This window comes from Lonchura striata, chromosome 9, assembly GCF_046129695.1.
Source record: "Lonchura striata isolate bLonStr1 chromosome 9, bLonStr1.mat, whole genome shotgun sequence".
NCBI classification, from domain to species: Eukaryota; Metazoa; Chordata; class Aves; order Passeriformes; family Estrildidae; genus Lonchura; species Lonchura striata.
Genome location: NC_134611.1, coordinates 650,188 through 671,454, shown reverse-complemented (window position 1 = coordinate 671,454; position 21,267 = coordinate 650,188). Strand labels below are relative to the sequence as shown.

The window sequence follows — 21,267 nt, the reverse complement described above, 5'->3', positions numbered from 1 at the left end:
TCAGTCTTGTTCCATTGTCCATTGTTGCTCTGTAGTGCTTCTGGATTTTTCTCAGCCTCAACAGCTGTCACAGTTGGTCCAATAAATTCAGCAACTTTGGAACCCTTTATATTGCCAGTAAATGACTGTGGCTTTAACATTTAATGTTTAACTTTTTCTTTTAAAAATTTAATGTTCACTTCTAGGGGATGATCAGGCTTCTGTTAATTTTCTGAACTATTTTGTCTACAGCAAGTTGTGACTTTCTGAATATCTTGCTCTGTAGGTCCACCTATTCCAATCAATAGTTATTTCCAGCAAGAATTCCCCAGTCTGCCGGCAGCTGGGGATCAGGAAAAGTCAGGCAAAGATAAGGAAGCAACTGAAGATGGATCAGGAGCCAACTTACGACCACAGAGTAAGTGTGAGCTACAAATTGTGAAATTGGTTTATGTGGAACTTACTGCTTGTACCCTGTAAAAAATAAATAGATTAATATGTTGTTTCAATCAACACACTCCTACATGGAGGAAGTGGATATTTAGGGTTTTATTCTGTTTTTCTGTGTTCCTGGTGTGTGGAAAATAGTGTGTTTAATCCCATCACTTGCCATTTTCCCAGTGTCTGCAGTACTGTGGTTGTGATCTGAGGAACATTTGTTAGTAGCACAATACTGGCATTTTCTTACTTCAGCCACTGATGTCACAGCAGATGAGATACCTCTTCAAAGAACTTTCCTAGAGTTAACTAATTGCACAAATGATCAGGCTGGCCTTAAGTTGTTAATACTCCTAAGAGTAGGGCCTGAAAATTCCTGAAGAGGAAGTTCAGTCTACAGATGCCAAAAGAGTGGGTTGTGCCTTTAAAGGCATTAGCATCTTCAGCTCCTGGATGCAGTGCTTTGACCAGCTGGATCTGTTTCAGCAGTGGGGGATTAGATCTGGTGAAAACAACTATAACAGTGCTGGGTTTGCATCTCTCAGGAAAGAAATGTGTATTTCTTCCCCAGATCACTTTAATTGGGAGGGTGTTTGGGACTGTGCTTGTTACCAGTGGAAGACAAGGTTCCTTTCTCCCTCAAAAGTTTGGTTTTGATGAGATTTGATGGACTAGAGGTCCTGTCTTGCACTGTGGCTGGCGCTGTCCCATGCCAGTGATAGGCACTTTAGAGGGCTTGGGCTCTCAGGAAATGTGTTACAGGTCTTAGTTTTCCTTGGATTTGTTTGTCAGGTCCTGCAGACCCAAGGCCATGTTCATGTCTTGTCTTGATCTAAAGAATAAATTGTCAGGAAATGGGAGAGTTGTCCAGCACCCAATGAGAGCAGCTATGTGTTTGTTCAGCCTCCTGCAGGCAGTTAGTTTTGGTCAGCACTGTACATGCTATATTAAGCCCTTCTTTCCTGTCTGACAGCAGAAAGCTAAATGAACTTGGCAAGTAATCAGTCCCCCTTTAGCAACTGTGCTTCTCAGCAAAGATAAGTGCAAGAACTGTAATGGATACTTAGGAGCAGAGTTTAACTCTGCTTAAAGGTTTGTGTCCCTAAAGAAACATCATTTACAGCATGTGTCTCTGAATTTTTGTTTATCTCCATTGATCTGAGCACTGTTGCTAAGTTTACCATAGTGGGCTTTTTGTCTTAACCTGTGCTCTGCAGGCAGAAACTCCTAAAAGAATGGAGTCCCTGGCACAAATGATAAGTCATTAAAATCCCTGGCTTTTCCTGGACAATTTACTAGACATTCACACCAGAAGTACAGCCTTTATCACTTCTATTCCATCTTTGTCAGGCAGAGATGCAAACCAGACTGTATCTGTCTTCACTTGGACCTGTATTGTGCTTTACCTTTCTTTCTCAGCTGCTTGAGAATTTCGTGGTAGGCCTTTGCTGCTTAGGAACCTTGATCTTCACACTGAGTCAACAGTGGCCCACTTAGCACAGCTAAATCTGTTTTCTTTCTTGTGCTATAATCATTATCGTTCCAACATTGCTCTGTGTTTTGGAAGGTAGAATGGGACAACTTGAGCAGTCCATAAGTTTAGCTCTGACCCTTCAGAAACACAGCTGGACCTAGGGCTGAAGAGGATCAGGGAGCAGCTTCTGTTGATTCTCGAGTGGCCAATGCATGTTTCAGTAGCAGATAGGAACATGTGTCTGCTGTGTCACTGAGGACTGCGTGGGAACAGTGTGTTCTTCACAATCCCTGGCTGGAAATCTGCAATTTAAAGTCTATTTCTGGCTTTTCGTGTGCTGATTCTGTCCATGCAGATGCTACTAGTTGGAGGGATGAGGGTAATAAGAACAATTCTCCTGGTTCTCCAACAGATCAAGAAGCTAAGGGACAAGAAGATGGCAGCACTACACCAGCAGAAAACAATGATGGCCAGAAGGCAGGAGACAAGAGGGATGTGCGGTTGCCCCAGATCCCTCAGCCCAAGCTGAATGGCCAGCAGCAGCCACCCATCTCATCCCAGTACAGAGCAATGATGCCTCCTTACGTGAGTGATAGTTGCATTAACTGTTTTTAAGCAGCAGGGATTGGTTTTTGGCTAGTGGGATTTTCTTAGGCCCCTTTCTCTCCCCTCCATGGAATTCTTATCAGTTCTGCTGGAAGGGCAGGGTTGAAACCCAGCACAGGATGTGGCTACCTGTTACTACATGGAGTTTGAATTTGTCAGGAGTTAACACTTCCAGTCACTTCCCCTTGGGGACTTGATGTCACCCACTTGTGATATTAAGCAAACTTGAGTGAAGAGTCTCACTTTATTTCCATTACTGTCTTTGATGGTCTCAGTGTACTTAATGCAGTAATACTTTTTAATGAGTGGCTCCTGTTTTTAATCCTTTTCTAGATGTTTAATCAGTATCCCAGAATGGCATATCCTCCCTCCATGCAAGGTCCAACAAGATTTCCTAATTCTGAGCCTAGCAGGTAAGAAACTTAAAAATGGTTGTGGTTTTTGTCTGGGTATGAATTCTGTGACTTAATTTAAAAAAGAAATCACTTGAACTGAATTTGTCAGTGGTGATTAAACACTGTGTAAGAACTGACACTGGTCAGCCCCCAAGTTTTGCTTGTGTGGAGCCGTGTCATAGGGTGCCTGGAGTTTGAGAGCTCAACTGGAAAACTTGAGGCAATTCTGCATATTACAGGGATTTTGATTGTGAAGAGCAGGAGTCACTTGTAGGAACATCTTTGAAACTTAAACCAGTATTTTGCCCATAAAAGGACTTTTCCATTGTTACAGTGAAAACAGTCAATTTCTTGTTCACAACTTTGATTTCCAATTAAAGTTGAGCTCTAATGCACTAAAAACTGGTTTTCCACTTCTCTGTGTGTTTTTCCATAGTGTAGGATAGCTGTGCACATGGAAGAGTAATTATTTGAATTCTGGTAGTCACACATGTAGATGAGAGTTCAGTGTGCTTGAAACAACAGTGCTGTATATTTCAAATAATGGTCATATAAGTTGACCTTTTCTCTGTCATTTGTGGATAAGTAGTGACAGTGGCTTTTGTTTCTCTCATTTTTTAGAGGCCCAAGGGGAAGAGGCCCACCCTCATGGTGCTCAGAACCTATTGAGCGCCCATCCATTCTTAGTGCTAGTGAACTCAAAGAGCTTGATAAATTTGATAATCTGGATGCTGAGGCTGATGAAGGCTGGGCAGGTAAGAACATCAGATTAATGGTCTGTTACTTGTATGCTGAATGTTTCTGAAAGGTTAATTGAACATTTGTTTATGCGTCAGGTGCTCAGAGTGAAGTGGATTACACTGAGCAGTTGAATTTCAGTGATGATGATGAGCAAGGAAGCAGTCAGAAAGAGAAGGAAAGTGGGTGAGTTGCTGTTGCCAATTAGATGGGAAATGTCACTAACTAGATTTTGGAAAGATTAATGAAATGAGTGCAAGTACTCATTCCAGTAGCACTAATTCCAGTAATTTAATACTGTATTCAGTTGCATAACTGCCTGCAGACTCCAGTCAGCTGGGTGGGTAGAAATTATTCTAAGAAACACTGAGGCTAGGAGATACTCCACACAGGTACTTGGTGATTTATGCATTCTGTTTTTCTCATTTCTTTGCACATAGTGATGAACAAACACCAGCAAAAGATTCCCAGAGTCCTGATGGCCAGAAGGAAACCGAAGAACAGACAAATGCCAAGTCTACGTCCCAGGCTTCCACAGCAGCAGGCAAAGGGTCTTATAGCAAAAGCTCTCAGCTTGATCAGGTTTGTGTGCTCTTCTCTTCAGCTCCTGTGGCAGCAGCCTTGTCAGGAGAGCTCCGACTCAGGTGTCTTTCCAAACTGTCAGGTCAATTAAGGTTATGAACATGAGGGAAGGCATTAGCTGCTGAAAGCATTATCTGAGCTGTGCTAACTGATCAGGTGCTGCTCAGACAACTTAGCTGCCTCTGGTCGTGGCATAAAAATAGCATGGCTTTATGTAGTGTGTCCTGCTCCACACTCCTGAGGGGTGAGAGCTCTTCACCAGGCATTGGGGCTCAGCTCACAGGCTCCATACTCTTGTGTGTCCATCCCTGGAGCTGAATGAAGCCATTCTGGTGTTTATCAGGTTTTCCAGTGGATAAAATAGCCCACACATTTTTTCATGGGTTTGGGGACTTTTTTCTAGTATTGTGGTCCACTTTCTGCAGTGCAGCTTAGCTGTAATGTGAGTTCATTTCTCAGGCTAATGGGTTTTATATAGACCATGTAGAATTCATCAACTCAGCCATTTTTGTTTCCTCTAGTAGAGGAATATTGATATTCACCTCAATTTATGTCTGCTACAGCCCCATTTCCCATCCCCCCCGCCCCCCCAAGGAAAAGCTACTTTTGGTTTTGAAAATTTCCCAGACATGTTTTCTCTTGACACCAGTCAAGATGGGAAACCTGAGAATGGTTTTGCTTGCACTTTTTCTCTGTTTTAAAGATCACACTGTTCTTTAAGGTTTGATGCTCCATTGAATTTAAAGAAAAATGGTGCAGGAACATAAACTTAAATTGTTCAGCTCTCAGTACATAAAAGTGAAAATGTTTTTGCCCTTGTTTCACATGCAGATTTGTGTTGAATGCAGATGCCTTATTAGATGTAGTATATTAATGCAGTAGAAAACAGTAAATCTAAAACTTTTCCAGCTTGGCTGTGGTTAGAAGCTTGCTTAACTGTGGTACTGTGTTTGACTCAACAGGATCGAGGTCCACCACAGCCTTCTATACATGAAAGAGGTGGCCCTGCTCTTCCTCCAAAATCTATTCTACCACCGGTAAGAAAGATTAGAATTGTCCTTATTTCCTTGAGTTAAATTCTTTAATGCTGTGGTGGAGGGATTTAGACTAAGAAAAGTAAAAATATGTTTCACATAATGATAAACCTGTCCTTTAACAAGTAAAATGGTAGTGCCTGGGGCTGGTAGGAATAGGACACCAACACAGCCACGCTGCAATTGTGTAAAGCTGCTCCATCTTGTAAAAAGCACAGGAATTTCAGGAGCTTTTAGTTACCCAGCCCCACTTGGGAACTGGAGAGGACAGGAGCAGGGGAACAGTGCTGGAGGGATGGCTGCCAACACATCTAAAATATGTTTGTGATCTTTGCTGTCACTTCACCTTGATGGTGATGGGGAGGAGAGCAGACATGAGCCCAAGCAATTCTGTACCTCTCCTTTCTGAGTTCAGGCTGTGAGAGTTTGAACCAGATCAGGAAGGTGGGGGCTGACTTGTTCTTCCAAGTCTTGCTTTTTAAAGATGCCGTGCAGATACACGTGTGTTGACAAATAGTTAAAATGTAATATTTCAGCTGGCTGCTTACATAACACATGTTCAATCTGGTTGATTTTCTTCTTGCAGCACCCTCCTCCCCCTGATCGGCAGATGGGAAGGCAGGGACCCTTTCCTCCTAAACCAGTACCGGATGAAGATGAAATTTGGAAGCAGAGGAGATGGCAGCAGTCAGAGATATCGGCTGCGGTGGAGCGAGCCCGTAAGCGGCGAGAAGAGGAAGAGAGGAGAATGGAAGAGCAGCGAAAAGCAGCTTGTGCTGAAAAGCTCAAACGGTTAAACGAGAAATTCGGCTGCGTGACAAAACCCTCCCGAGAAGACCCTCTGAAAGACAGAGAGAGGGAGAGAGAGAGAGAAAGGGAGAGGGAGAGAGAACGGGAACGGGAGAGGGAAAAGGAGCGGGAGCGGGAGAGGGAGCGAGAAAAAGAGAGGGAGAAGGAAAAGGAGAAAGAGAGGGAAAGGGAGAAGGAAAAGGAAAAAGAAGAAAAAGAAAAACTGGAGAAAGCAAAAGAACAAGAAGTGGAGAAAGAGAAAGAAAAAGAGGTGGAGAAAGAAGAGAAGGAGAATGAGAAAGAGAAAGAAGAGGAGAAACCAGCACATGAGGTTCCTGAGCCTGTAGAACGTGTGGCAACACCTGTAGTGGAAAAACAAGAAAGTGAAACCAAGAATAACAAGGAAGAAAAAGGTAATGCTTGCACACAAGTAGGAGTTATCCTTCTTAAAGCTGAGTCACAGAGCATAGCTGTTGTCTAGCAGTTTCATTTGCATACCTAATTAACCTAATGCATCTAGACCAATTATTTTCCTGTGAATTACAGTTGATAACTGGCTTTTGAGCTAGGCCTGTTTGCCCAGTTCATCAAAAGATATGGGGGGAGAATGGCTTCTGTGATTTAGGCTGGACTTTGAGGAATACAGAAAGAAAAGCAAGCTTTCTTCTCTTCCTAAAGAAGGGTCAGCCACCCATGTTGTTTAAAAAGCAATGCAAATTATTTCAGCTATTCTGTTCTTTCAGCAAGCCTAGAGAAGCAGACACAAAGGGCGCCTATTTAAATGGGGTGCGTTTTTTGTACTGAAACTTGAATGCCACATGAAAACTGTTAGACTGTGCTTGGTAAGATTATATTAGATTTAAGTGGATAAAATTGATTGTAAAACCAAACCTTACTTAATGAAGAAAAGTTGATCCAAATGTGATACAGTGTCATCGATACAGCACTTCTTAAATCACATAATAGCTGCAACCTGAATGCCAGTGGTTGATTTCCCAATGTATCTAAGTTTAAAAAATACAGAGGTGTATCAACAGCAGTTGTTCTGTTTTGAAGGGTTGTCCTTGACTTTTTGTGCCTTTTCTGGTTTTGGAATTATGAACTTAGAGAAGGCAGGCATTTTGGAACATTCTTCAGCTGATACTCTGGTAAAATTGTCAGTTTAAAGATTGACTGTTTCTCACATAGGTGGTGGGGGTTTTGTTGTTTTGTTTTTTTTTTTGTAGAAGATCAAGCAGTCTTTACTCGACAAGACAGTGGTCGGAATGAGAAAGAGGTTTCACAGGTGACTCATGAGAATGAGCCAGACTCGGGATCCCAACCTCGTCCTGCTGTTTCCTCAGGCTATTCTAAGCAGTTCCAGAAGTCATTACCACCAAGATTTCAGAGGCAGCAGGTAAAAAAAACCAGTTCATTAAAAGGAGGCTCATTTAAAGAATGCTGTATTCTGCCTCATTCTGAAGAAGAAAGTGACCACAGGAGATTCAGAAATCCTAAGTTTTTGCTTCCCAGCTTCTAGAAAATCATATTGGCAGGAATTGCTCTGCCTGAAACACTTCTTGTCACTTGCAAGGTCTGTAAGTGAGCAGAAGGCAAGAGAGGCTTTGAAACTGGCCCACACTGGCATTGGCCTGGGCTTGCCTGCAGAACCTGAAGTCTGATGATTGATTATTTCTGCAGCATTTCCTAAAAGGGTGTGACACAGTTAAACATGGGTCCTGTAGTCTGAGAAGCACTTTGCATTAATGACATGTACAAAGTATAGATTGTTCTGTGTCTCAGCTGCGCAGCAGTTAAACTGTAGCTCTTGTAAGTTGTCCAGTCTGGTTTTCTCCCTTTTCTCCTACATCATCCTGATGCATGTTAACAATTAACTTTCAGAATACTTGGTGTCCTGGAGATAATTATACTTGTTGTTTTCAAGGAGTATTAGAACTGTGCTCAAGTCTTCATCTTATCAAAAAGTCCTGTAATACTGGTTTTTCATCTGCAGGAGCAAATGAAACAGCAGCAGTGGCAGCAACAGCAGCAAGGTGTCCTTCCACAGTCTGCTCCCTCCCAGCCTTCAAGTGGCCCTGTCCCACCACCCCAGCACAGACCCCTTTACCAGCCCATGCAGCCCCATCCCCAGCATTTGGCTTCCATGGGCTTTGACCCCCGCTGGCTCATGATGCAATCCTACATGGACCCACGGATGATGTCAGGAAGACCTGCTATGGATATGCCTCCTATTCATCCAGGTAAACCTTTTGTAAATACTTTTTTGTGTTGAACTTATTTGATTGTGAGCTAGAAGTCTTTCCTTAACCACACCTTGTTTAGTGAATTGGTGCATTTTTAAGAAGAAATCCACATTATTTTAATGTTGGAGACAGATTGTAGTCATATGTGACTAAAATTGTGGTCATCTGAGAATGTAGACGTGTGACTATAAAGTAAAATCTTAGCTGTCACACTGCAAGGCATATGAGTGACAGTTATGATGATTGAGAATGTCATCATAAGCCTTTCTTTGTTAGAGACAGAAAGCTGGCAAGAGTTAGGTTGAACCGAGAAAAAGGGTATTTACCATTTGTGCTTCATTACATCTTAGCACTTGGCACTACATTGCTTCTTTAAAAATCCCATGAAACTTTGCTATTTTTATATTACATATTAACAGCTCCAGAGTCTTAATAAATCTATGGTTTCAGATTCTTGACCCTAAAAAGTCCTTTTTAATTTGTGGCATGGCCATCTGATTTGCAGTTAGGAAAGCTGTTGGGCATAAATAATGGAAGTTTGTCATGTAACGTAATGGAGATACCTGCCCAGCTAAAGAGCAGGGGAAAGGGTATCCTCAGTGAGTGCAAGGAATGAATTGAGGAAATAGCAGGCTAAGCAGAGATAGTGAAAACTACAGAATTTCTTTGTAATGGTACAAAGGAAAAAGCTGGAATAATAGAGTATAAAAACCTGCCTGTGTGTGCATTCTCCTTGCCTTTTACCATTCAGATGTTACAGCACAGTCTTCATGAGTTTACAGGTCCACAGGCTTGGTTCTTCCCATTGTAGTGAAAGCAGACAGCTTTTTTCTTTTCTTGGGACATGGGATACAAGTGTTGTGTGTGATTTAGTCAGTCTGAGATTGGCTGGCAGGGAATAGACACTTGGTTTCAACACAGACAGTCAAAGGGGAAGGAGATTGGAGGGGAGAGAACAGCATTCCTTGGTACCTCCTGACAAGCTTTGTTTGTATTGAGATCGGTTTCTTTGCTAATGTTAAATTTGTTTCAATTGTTGAACTTCACTCTGCCACAGGAATTATGCCTCCCAAACCACTGATGAGAAGAGAGCAGCTGGAGGGCTCAGCAGCTGGTTCAGATTCGTTTGAGCACATGGCTCGCTCTGCGAGGGAGCACAGCGTGCCTCTGTCAGAGCCACGCATGATGTGGGGCTCAGAGCCCTACCCCCACACAGAATCTCAGCAGTCCACTTCTCCTCCCAAGGTCTTAGAAGAGCCTGATGATTTGAGGTAAGCCTGAGTTGTGCCAGTCTCCAAGTTCACACAGGTTGTAAAATGTACTCTTGAACTGACTGGGTTGTAGCTTCACACAAAACTTGAAAGGAGGAGTTGTGACTGGGGGATGCAAAGTGCTGATGTACAAAACAGAAGACCCTGCTCTGTAGCAGGGTGTAGAAGTACAATTTATTCCTTGTTCAGTATCATTAGCCTAGGTGAATGGTGATTGCCAGAATATTTTGAATTTGCAGTTTTGTGGAACATTCATACAGTGTTCTCCTCCATTTTCTCTCTGTTCTCCTTGTTTTAGAGAACTTTTGTCTGATGTGTATTTGTTCCAGAAGTAGTGTGTTAAGTACAAGTGGTATAAAACAAAAGTCCCTTTTAGCCTTTGATTCATGGTGAATTGTCAGGATTTTCCTCTGCTTCTTAGAAATTCTTGAAATCCTTTTTGTTCTGCTGCCATCTGGATAATAGTTGGTGGCTCCATTAAAAATTATTTCCTGTTACTTCCTAGAGCTGACATGGATCCTTAATAGAAAATTATTTGATTTGAGAAATTATGTATTAATAAATTTTGCCTCCACATGCTAATACTCTTAATTGCTTTTTGCTTAGGTCTGAGGCACACTTGGAGCAAGAACGAGTTGCTGTCCCTGCCAGTGCTTATCCTGTAGAACACAACCAGTTGGACTCTCATCCAAAGACAGAATTTTTCAGAGAATCAGGAGAGGTAGAGATACAGAAGTTCCCAAGCAGGCCTTTGGAAGATGTACAACCTCTCCAAACTGACACAGCTAACACAGCAGTTAATTTTGAAGGAGTGACTGAGAAGGTGACACGTAGTTCTCCAGAAGAATTGGTGCCTGTGGCGGAAAGTCACTCTTCATTGAAGAGAAGCATTTCCCATGGCTCTAGTCATTCTCTAAAATCAGAAGACCAGAGGAGTGACACAGCAGCAAATATCCCTAAATTAAGTAACAGACCTATTGAGACAAAGGAGACAATTGAGAGACTTGAGATTAAACCAAAAAAAGAAATTTTGATCACAAATAGAACATCGGAAGGACCAAAACCTGAGAAAACTTTCAAACCTAAGTCTGAAACAAGATGGGGTCCTAGGCCAGGTTATGGCAGGCGAGATGAAGGTGGGGACAGACCAGTGAGAAGATCAGGTCCCATTAAGAAACCTGTACTTAGGGATATGAAGGAAGAGCGTGAACAGAGAGAAGAGCGCGAGCAGAGAAAGGAGAAGGAAGGAGAAAAGACAGCTACTGAAAAACCAGGCAAGCCTGAAAAAAGTGACAAAAAGGAGTCGCCTCAAGTGCCGCAGTCTCAGGCTGAGCCCGAGAGATCCACCTCCAGCAGCACTCCTCTGGCTAAGAAGATAACCCAGGATGCTGCCCCAGCACCAGCAAGCCAGGAGAGCAGTCAGCCCGAGGCAGCAGCTAAAGCTGTGGTGCAGCCCCCTGCCCCTACAGTCCAGCAGCAGCTCCCAGCTGCCCAGCCAGCCACTGCCCAGCTGCCCCCAGCCATCCCACAGCCCCCAGCCGCCCCACCGGCCGCTCAGCCCCCGCCCCACACACAGCCCCCTGCTCCTGCCAGCAAGGAGGACAAACAGGCTGAGAAGGTGGTGAGCAAGGAGGTGGTGGAGAAACCACGCCTAGAAACCAGGCCAGTGAAAAGAGAGCCTGGCTTACCACCTAGGACATACTGGAAGGAGGCCAGGGATAGGGACTGGTTCCCAGATCAGGGATACAGAGGCAGAGGTCGTGGTGAGTATTATTCTAGGGGCCGTAGCTACAGGGGCTCTTACGGAGGACGTGGTCGGGGCAGTAGAGGCCATAATAGAGAGTACCCACACTACAGAGATCCTAAGCCTAGATCAGAGCATGTGCCTTCAGGGCCTGTTAGGCAAAGAGAAGAGAGTGAAACTCGTAGTGAGAGTTCTGACTTTGAAGTAATCCCGAAACGGCGGCGCCAGCATGGCTCGGAGACAGATTCTGACAGCGAAGTGCATGAGAGCGCAAGTGACACCCTACTCTCAGACAAAGACAGCATCATCAAGGGCAAGCACCCAAAAAGAGAAGAAAGAGCTGATGGCAAGAAGCCTCCAAAGCCCCTGTCATTCAAACCTGAGAACAGTATCAGAGTAGACAACAGATCCCTAGAAAAAACATACATCAGAGATTATGAGAACAAGCCCAAACCAGGATTTCTTCCTAAAGGAGAGCCTTCTAGACGAGGCAGAGGGGGAATGTATAGGCGTGGTGGCAGGGATCCCGGGGGACGTCCTCCACGTCCATCCACAATAAGGAGACCAGCCTACAGGGACAATCAGTGGAACCCCAGGCAAACAGAGATCATTAAACCAGAAGATGGGGAGCCTCCCAGAAGAAACGAGCATTATGGTCCCATACCAATTGATAAAAGACCTCCGAAATTTGAGAGAAAGTTTGATCCAAACAGAGAGAGGCCACGACGACAGAGGCCTGCCCGGCCTCCAAGGCAGGATAAGCCACCACGCTTCAGGCGCCTAAAGGAGAGAGAGGCCGCATCGAAGATCAGTGAGGTGGTGACCAGCTCCACAACAAGTGCCACGGTTAATAATGCAGTTAATGAGCCCTCCAACCCTGCTCTGGATGTGTCAGGAAGTAAGACACCAGACTTGTCCAACCAGAATTCTTCAGACCAGGCAAACGAGGAGTGGGAAACAGCCTCGGAAAGCAGCGACTTCAATGAGAGACGGGAAAGGGATGAGAAGAAAACAGCAGATGCAGCAGCACAGGTTGCTGCAAAGGCAGGAGAAAACGCTGGAGCTCCAAAAAGGGAAATAGCCAAGAGAAGCTTCTCTAGTCAGAGGCCTGGAATAGACCGTCAGAACCGACGTGGCAACAATGGGCCAGCTAAGCCAGGGAGGAATTTCTCAGGGCCCCGGAGTGAAAGGCGGAGTGGTCCTCCTCCCAGAAGTGGAAAAAGAGGGTGAGTACCCAGCCTCTGTGGGGAAGCACACAGGGTGGTGACCTTCTGTCATCCTCTTGTGGTTTGAAACCATAAGCAGCTAGTTCAGAGCCATAGAGTGGTAGAAAAGACACTGATACATGCACCCATGGCTCTATACCTTCTATTTTTTCTGTTTATATACAGACACCTGGAACCTGAAGCTGAGAGTGGAGTGTTCTTGTATGCACAATGCTAAAAAAGCCTAATTTTAAAAGACTGCAGTACTATTTCTGAGTTGAGCTATGTTTCTCGAGATTTGGATGCAAACAGAAATGCTCATGTGAGCAGTTTTGCAGTTATTATATAAATTGCTGCATTTTAGATCAATCACCTGACATGGACAGACAGGTTGAGAAATGCTTACCATTTAGATTAAACTTTATTTTTCCGTATGCTGAATTTGATGGAAGATTCAGCAGGGCATTTGACATTTTCCCCAAACAGCTTTTGCTGTTGAGCTTCTCATTAGGAGCTGAAAGTAAAAACTCTGGACCCTACTAAGAAAGAAGTCAGTAAACACTTACAGCCCTACATTGGGATATGAATTAAATTGTTGATTCCCTCCTGAGGGGTTCTCTTTGGCATAATTTTCAAATGTTTTTTTCTAACAGGCCATTTGAAGAGCAGGCAGCACCTGTGCCTGGTGTTGATCCCACCAATGGCAACTCTGTACATCAGGAGGATGGAGGTGTCACTGCTGCAGGACAGAAGACCACCAAGGATGCAAGTGGCAAAAAGAGAGAAGAACCAAAGGCTGGTCCAAAGAAGCCTAAGGAAAAAGTGGATGCCTTGTCTCAATTTGATCTTAATAATTATGCAAGTATGTATTGATAATATCTTAATAAGTTCTCTTAGTTTTGTTGCATATAGAGCTAGATGTTTGAAAACATTAAAAAAATGAATTTTTTAAAACAGTAAAATAGTTGTATGCATCTTTGTGATACCTAATAATGTATGTGCCTTTAAAAGGTGGCAAACTAATTGTTACATGTAGATGAGAACAATTTTGTGCAATCATAACCTTTCATTCCTACCATTCTCCATCACATTCACATAATTTAGTTAATTTTCAAAAATAAAGGCAGTGGTTATCCCTGCTGAGCTTAGACGTGGTATCTAGGAGGGCTGTTCATAATTCATTACTGTGTTTTAGTAAATTCCTGGAGAATCTGGTACAGGAAGCTCCAGTTTTAAAGTTCTTAAAATATGAACTCCTTGCCTTTGAGCCCAGCAGCAAAAAACATGGCAAGCAGAAGCTTGCCATTGATCAGGGCCCCCATCTCTGTCTGTGGGGAAGTAACTTCCACTCCAAAGCCAATTCTGGCTTGGTGCATTGCACCTGAAGCTGTTGAAGCAGCAGCATCTATACCTTTCCTTTTCCTATAGGTGTTGTGATCATTGATGATCACCCTGAAGTGACAGTAGTTGAAGACTCCCAATCTAACTTGAATGATGATGGTTTCACAGAAGTGGTGTCTAAGAAGCAGCAAAAACGCTTGCAAGATGAAGAGCGCAGAAAGAAGGAAGAACAAACAGTGCAGGTACAAGACCAGCATTTATAGTGGGGAAAAAGCTGCTTGCAGTACTGGGAATGTTGTCAGGGGTGCAGAAACTTCCTTCCAAAAAAGCTGTATTTTCTCCTTCTAAATATAACAGCTTAGTAATGCTTAATATTAAAGTTGTTCCTATTTAGTAAATAAAATTAATTTTTATTTAGTCACCTTGGGATTCATCGCTTCTCAATTGGGCACTGTCAGGAAGGTGAAATTGGCAAACTGATAAAAACACCATTTTTCATACTGTGATAAAGATTTACATTATTGCTTGTATTAACAGTTGATTTCCAAGAAAAAAAAGAGTGAGAAATCCTTGTTCCTGTTGTTAAATAACCCCCAAAACAATAGATGTCCTGTAAGGCTGGGTTAATCAGTTTGCTTTTTGCATTTTGCACTCTGCAATTGCTGTCTGTACATATTGTCACCTGGAAGAATAAAATTGGCTTCTCCTTACAGGTTTGGACCAAAAAAGGATCAAGCGAAAAAGGCCGAGGTCAGAATTCCAAGCTGCCCCCCAGATTTGCCAAAAAGCAGCAGCAGGCAGCGGCTGCAGCTGCTCAGCAGGCACAGGCTCAGGCTCAGCCTCCCTGCCCAGCCCAGTCTCCAGCCCAGCCCCAGGCTCCTGTTGCAGCACAAAGCCAGGCTGCAGGGACAGCCAGCACAGACTACACCGTGTCAGGCAAAGTCCTGCAGAACAGCCAGCCTCACAACAGCCTGGGAGCTGAACTGTGGGACAACAAAGTGCCTCCTACAGCAGTTCTGAATGACATCTCCAAAAAATGTGAGTGCTGGTTTGTGGATTTGAGGTGGGGGGAAGCAATCGTATTTAGAGAAAGCTGATGGCCAGCTGGCTCTCTGGTTGTATTTTTACCTGCAGATGGATTCTGCACAGGGAATGAAGGCAGCATACCCGAATGCAGCATAGTAACCTCCAAAATGCGGGGCTTGCAGTATAGTATTATTCAGTAATTAATGTTACTGTATTCTTCACTCACAAGAAATGAGCAACTGTGACTCCCTTGAGGAGTCTGTTTTGTCAGACTTGGTCATTGTTCCAGACATGTTAATTGCCCCACTTGAAAGCAACTGAAAAGGTAGCACATTTTTAACCACTGAATAGGTTAATTAAAGCTTATTTACTCAAGACATCTGTAATTTACTTCTCAGTCAGTCAGTACATTGATCTGAATACCTCTAGCAACATTGAGGAGTTTTAAAACTTTCTTTTCTTAATTGCCAGTGGGACCCATTAGCCCACCTCAGCCACCTTCAGTCAGTGCCTGGAACAAGCCTCTGACATCTTTTGGTTCAGCTCCATCTCCAGAGGTAAGAATGAGGGGAAGAAGAGCAGCTGTGTTTGAAGCTTACCCAAATTGTATCTCACTGGGGTTGGGCACAGATTATCTATTTATCCAGGAATGCAGGTAATGTGTGTAGAATTCCATGAAGTCAGGAGATGGCACAGAAGCATGGGATATAGGCTGGTGGTTTTAGAATTGCATCAGAGAAAAGCTGTTCTATTGATAATAATTCAGCCATTCACAGATTCTGTTGATAGCTGTTACTGTTATTCATTGCATTTCCAAAGGAAAGATATTGCCCAGTTTGCCTGTTTGTGTAGGGATCAGTAATATAGACAGAAACAGGATGTCTCCAAGGAACTAAAGGGAATTTTGTGTTTCTTAAATAGGAGATACAAAAAGCAGTCAGTGCTTTATAATGATATTATCTGTGGATATTCCCATGGAATTTGCATAGCCTTAGATTTTACGTTTAAAGTGCTGTGGTTTTACTTTCCTGGTACTTTTTTTGGTCTTAATTGTTTTAAACATCAAGGATATTGAGACAGCTGTTGTAGGAGACCATTTGAACTGCACAAGAGATCTGGGAATACTTTTATATTTTTTATTGTTTCTGTTTAATTAAGTATCAAATTTTGAACTTCCCATAGAATCTTGTGCCTGAATCTGAATTGCACTTGTTCCTCTTGATCTTGGTGATGTTTACATATTTCCTCACTGTTTTTTTTTTTTTTTGAGCTCCTTTAACAATTAGAGACTTGAGGAGGAAGTGTACATTCAGATATTGTTTATTCTTGCAAATCTGTTGCAGTCACGAATGGGTACTTCTGCAGAAGATAAAAGTACCCTTCTAGTGGTTTTCAGCTGAGAATGTTTTGTGCTCTTTTCTGAACTATTGTCATTGTATTGACACAGAAGTTTTTGAGAATGGGTTAAGTGTTTGCTTTTTGACCAGGGGACAAAGCCTGGACAAGAAGGTGGAGTCGATCTTGGTATAGAAACCATTCAGTTTGGAGCCCCAGCTTCCAGTGGCAGTGACAATGAAGTTGGTCCTGTGCTGTCTGAGAAGTCCACTGACAAATTACCAGAACCCAAAGAGCAGAGACAGAAACAGCCTCGGGCTGGACCCATCAAAGCACAAAAGGTAAAAGGTCATAATTGTAATACAAGCTTGTAAACTTAAAGAAGTTCAGTCAAAAAAGGGTTACAGATAACAGAATCAAATACTCTGAGTTAGGACCATAAAAATTGCATCCTGTTTTATGTTTCCTAATATAATCAGCAAAGTGGTTCTTGCAGAGAAGATGTGCAAGGTAATTAAAAAACATCTTAGCCCAGCAGAGGCTGCACATTGGTTATGTGTTTGGAGCCAGGGATGGGAGTATGGATTTGTTACAGCTTTGTTGGGAAACTGTGGATGTGGTGGAGTGCTTTGATTTTAGTTGAAGTTTTCTGGTTTTTCTTGAGCTTGCTTCACTCAGGCCTTGAGAGCTTGAGGTCTCCAATTCAAATGCACAGATGTCTGAATAATTACATTTTTTACAACTAAAACTAAATGGTTAATCAAACTTATATCAGCTTAAAAACTAAGCGTGTTGATTTCCTTCCAGAGATTTTCTGGTATTTCCACCTCCAGTGCACACTAATCTGTGCATCATTAGCACTCAGCACCAGCTTGTAATTCTCAGAAAGAGAAGGTTATAGCAGATAAACTTGTCTGGTGACTTAGAGCATCAGCTATTCCAGTCCCTCTTGATGTCTTGAGATTTGGCAGCAGTCCTGATGTAGTTAAAGCCCTTTTGTCTTTGTAAAAGAGTGGGTGTTTCTTTGTTTTGGTTGTTTAGGTTTTAGTTGTTTATCTCCCCCCCTCCAAAAAAAGAGCTGAAATCTTAAAGTTCAGTCACACACAGAATTTAACTTCTGCTGTATGAGACACTGAGTGGATGTGTTGCAGTTCATAGCTTTCACTGCATAAAACCTGTTCAGCAGAGAAATAGGCACTGATTAAAACTGCTGGTGATTTGCAGTACCCCATGTCTCAGATACACTGCAGCATGCCCAAAACTGCCCAGTAAAATCACTTTCAGGTACTGAACTCTGAAGTTAAATATATAGAGAGACAGTCTACTTGACACTGTGTAGGAAGTTCCTTGTTTCTACTTGGTTAGAGCTCAAGACTTCTGCAGATTTTGTTGACAGACACATGTGACTAAATAGTAAATGCATTGGCGGGTAATACTTTTCACACTGCTTTGAGTGAGGCAGCTGTAAATATAATTCCCTTGATGACAAAAACTAAATCTCAACAAACAATTCTTACACACCCACCCACCCCTGTGGTGATACTGTTTGCTGTGAAGCCTAAATGCAAGCTTATGTTCAAGATTGGAGGTTGGTATTGTTGAATTAATATGGGCAACGTAAGAGGACTTTACCTGAAACAAAGCAATCTACCTTTCCAGTGTAAAGTGTGAAGGTTTAAGTGACTTTCAAGTGTCTGGAGGAATTTCAGCCTCTAGAAACTATTAGGGAAAAAATTATTTGGGATATTTTAGAGAGTCTTCATCCACTCCTGAAGTACCTGGTTTGTATTGAGAAAAACAATTACCAGCAGCTTCTATCTTTCTGCCATCAAAGCTTAAGGAATTGGATTTTCAGGACTGCCTTGAAGGGATTTTAGTGCTGCTCAGTAGTGAAGTGGGCTGAGAGCCTCAGCCAGAAAGGAGGTGGCTGTTGAAACAGCAGAGCATTCAGGTTCCCTAGGGCCCTTCGTTCTGCTGGAACTCAGCTGCACAGAAAGGAACTGCTGAATTGCAGCAGTGATCCAGCCATGGTGTCTGCAGTATGAGACAACACTTGTGTGTAGGTGTTTTATTTTTTCTGGATTCCTTTAGTGATCAGTTTCCAGGGGAAAATGCTCCCAATATCCATATGTCAATATAATTTCAAATAATTCTGTTCTAGTTTACTGGGGCCCCGTAAAATCTTGAATCTGAAAATTAAAATAACCCGTAGGTATACAAAGTCATGTGGTTTGTGTATTTTTTTGTGCCTTTTTTGTAAGGACAAACTGACATTATTTTGTATTTTATTTGAACTCTGCCACTTCACGTAAAAAAATCATTGCTTGAAAACAATGATTTATATTTCTATTGTTCCAAATCAATGCATTTCATGTGCCTATTACTAACTTAGTCTCAAATTCTTTACCTGCTAGAAAATGCTTCCCCTTGAAAAGCTTTGTTATGTTTAAAGAATGACTTTTAGCATGTTAAAGTATGTTGGATAGGACACAGAGAGGAAGGCATGACTGACACGTTAACACTAACTTAGCTTCCAGACTTGAGCCCGGTAGAAAACAAAGAGTATAAACCTGGTCCTATTGGGAAAGAGCGTTCTTTAAAGAACAGGAAGGTGAAGGATGCCCAGCAGGGAGAGCCTGAGGGACAGGAGAAGCCATCTCCCACCTCTGTGAGAAGCCCAGAACCTGTCACTACAAAGGAGACCAAGGCAGCGAGCGAGCTGAGCACGGAGATAGGAACGATGATATCTGTGTCTGCTCCAGAGTTTGGGACAAACACAAAGGTAAGAAAAATACTGCCAGAATACTGAGCACTGTATGTAAAATGTGATTACAGTGAGGTGGGTGACACTTGGTTGCCTGCTGGTGGTGCTTGGACAGCAGAGCCCACTGAGTAGCAGATAGGTAACATTGGTGCTGCTTGAATTTAAAAGTGCTGCAGAGATGTGGTGTCTTGTCCCTGAGCACAGATAAGCTTGGAAGTCTGTTCTGCTGAATGGCAAAAGTCATTGCTGAGCACTGCTGTGGAGAGTGGCACTGGAGCCTGGTGTAGGCAGAGTCTGTAGACTCAGATCAATGCAGGATGATTTCCAGCAGAGAAGTGACGTCGTGCGTGATTGCTGGATGAGCGTATGGATAACCTCCAGCTGTGAATTAAGTGCTGTTCTGTGAAAAAAAGAAATCTCTAAACTAGGAATGTGCTAAAGCATTAGATGAGGCTTGTTCTGTGTCCCTAGATGGTCATGTGTATCCTCTTGGCTTGGATATTTTCTAGATATTCCTCGCAGAACTTGACAATATTTAGGACTCATCATAGTCCCCTGGTTTTTTTATAACTGCTCAGCAGTGAGAGGTGATCTGGCGTTGGGATTCATTGTTCTGCAGGTTAGTTCTTAGATGTGGCTGAAAAACATCCCCTGAGGCATCTCCTTTCTGCCTGTGTCTTGAGCAAGTAGTCTGATTGTCATCTCTCAGATGTAAAGAAGTCATACAGCTTGAGTAGCTACTGCTTAATAGTTGCACCCGCTTTGGTAAAGGAAAGATGCTCCCTGTAGGCTTGAAAATCAGTTTTCTAAGCATAGACTCAGGTTGCTTGCCTGCTGTCTCAACCATCCTGGTCTTAAGCAGAAATCTTCTGATGCCATTTAGGAAAACTGATCCTCTTTAAGAGTTTCATTAATAGTTGAAGAATATGAAATATAGATCACCTCCAATTCATCTTTGTCACCCACAGCTAGGAAAAGAACCTCAAAACAAAGGACAGCTTAGGCAGCTCTTTTCCATAAGAGATGCTGTCTCCATGAAGTGTTGCTACAGAGTAAGTAGAAGGATATTTGTGTCCAAGATGGAAGCTGCAGGCTTAAGAAAATTCAGTGCAGGGATTTCTCATCCATCCTGCCATTTTCCATCATGTAGGTAGGTGTGAATGTTTATGTTCATATCAGAAATTGAAAACGTATGAGAATCAGAAGTGCAGAGCAGTAAACAAACACCTTGCTCATGTGTTTTGTGAGCCTGTTTGGATCCTGTGCTTGCCAAGGTCCCAAACTCCTGTGGCCAGAGCTCAGGACAGGAAACAGACTTCTTATAAGTCACAAACAGAATAGGAAACACAGTTTTGATTACTGCAGGCTGGCTCAGTGTAGTCAAGCAGCTCTGCTAAAATCACAAAATTTCCTCTCTGCAATTGTATTTTTGAAGTATGAGTTTTTCAAAAGGGATGTCTGGACTTTGTGCCAGTCTAGGTTTAGTTTAACATGGGTTGCCAAGGTTCTTTGAACTACCACAGTACTAAAGCATCGAGGTTCTGTCTTCTGGAGGAAAACCAGAGTGGAAAGTTCCCAGTAATTCCTTATGGAGTGGTTGCTTAAAGAAGCCTTTAATAATAGGCCTAAATACTCCTGTCTTAACAGCACCAGGTTTGCTTTTAAATTCTTTTGTTAGGAATAGTTTCAGAGGCAATAGTAAGTCTCTTTTTCTAGGAAAGAAGTGGAAGTTAAACCAACAGAGTTACATCTCTAGAAGTTAAACCAGCAATGTGCAAATTTATTGGATAAGATAACCTTCATGCAGGTTTTGCAGGAATAAATCTGCCATAAATGTCCCTTCTTTTTTAAGAGGCTTTAAAAAGGGGTTCAAATACTGCTCCAGCCTTGGAGTTCTTGTACTGATGTACATTGCAATTGCTTTTTCTTGGTACTCTTTCCATTGCTTGTTCATGAGGGAAGAGGTGTTGACATCTTTAACCTGTTGTTTCAATGTCAAATGCTGAAGTTTTGGCAAACCTAAATGCCTTTTCTTTTGATAGTTTTGAACATCCCTCTCAAAAATTACTGCTCAGCTTCCAGGAATGCACACTTGTGGTGTATCTGATGTAAATGTCTGTAGAAGACAGCTGTCCTTCTTCAGAAGCTTTGTAAGGGTACTCATAGATTCCAAAACAAACATCTTGATAAGAGCATATGCATTTAATCATACAAGACTGCTTAGAAACTGTATAAATATAAATGAACTCCTACAGTGAGATGTTTTAGTCCATAAGCATGATGCTCAGATGCCATTGCAGCTG

The 21,267-nt window shown here is 42.6% G+C and overlaps 1 protein-coding gene across 11 annotated transcripts in view; it reads left to right on the top strand.

Moving 5' to 3' along the window:
* Window positions 1–21,267, top strand: part of PRRC2C (proline rich coiled-coil 2C) — a 68,937-nt gene that overhangs the window by 23,598 nt on the left and 24,072 nt on the right. For 10 of the 11 annotated variants that reach the window (XM_077785252.1, XM_021545887.2, XM_021545885.2 and 7 more), the window contains exons 5-22: window positions 266–397; window positions 2,304–2,476; window positions 2,831–2,910; window positions 3,514–3,647; window positions 3,729–3,816; window positions 4,071–4,212; window positions 5,175–5,249; window positions 5,833–6,448; window positions 7,262–7,431; window positions 8,029–8,275; window positions 9,336–9,549; window positions 10,156–12,519; window positions 13,152–13,360; window positions 13,927–14,081; window positions 14,553–14,877; window positions 15,337–15,422; window positions 16,353–16,541; window positions 18,731–18,982. In XM_077785252.1, coding sequence (XP_077641378.1) covers window positions 266–397; window positions 2,304–2,476; window positions 2,831–2,910; window positions 3,514–3,647; window positions 3,729–3,816; window positions 4,071–4,212; window positions 5,175–5,249; window positions 5,833–6,448; window positions 7,262–7,431; window positions 8,029–8,275; window positions 9,336–9,549; window positions 10,156–12,519; window positions 13,152–13,360; window positions 13,927–14,081; window positions 14,553–14,877; window positions 15,337–15,422; window positions 16,353–16,541; window positions 18,731–18,982 — 5,651 coding nt within the window. The remainder of the gene's footprint in view (window positions 1–265; window positions 398–2,303; window positions 2,477–2,830; window positions 2,911–3,513; window positions 3,648–3,728; window positions 3,817–4,070; window positions 4,213–5,174; window positions 5,250–5,832; window positions 6,449–7,261; window positions 7,432–8,028; window positions 8,276–9,335; window positions 9,550–10,155; window positions 12,520–13,151; window positions 13,361–13,926; window positions 14,082–14,552; window positions 14,878–15,336; window positions 15,423–16,352; window positions 16,542–18,730; window positions 18,983–21,267) is intronic. The other variant, XM_021545882.2, reaches the window with a different exon arrangement.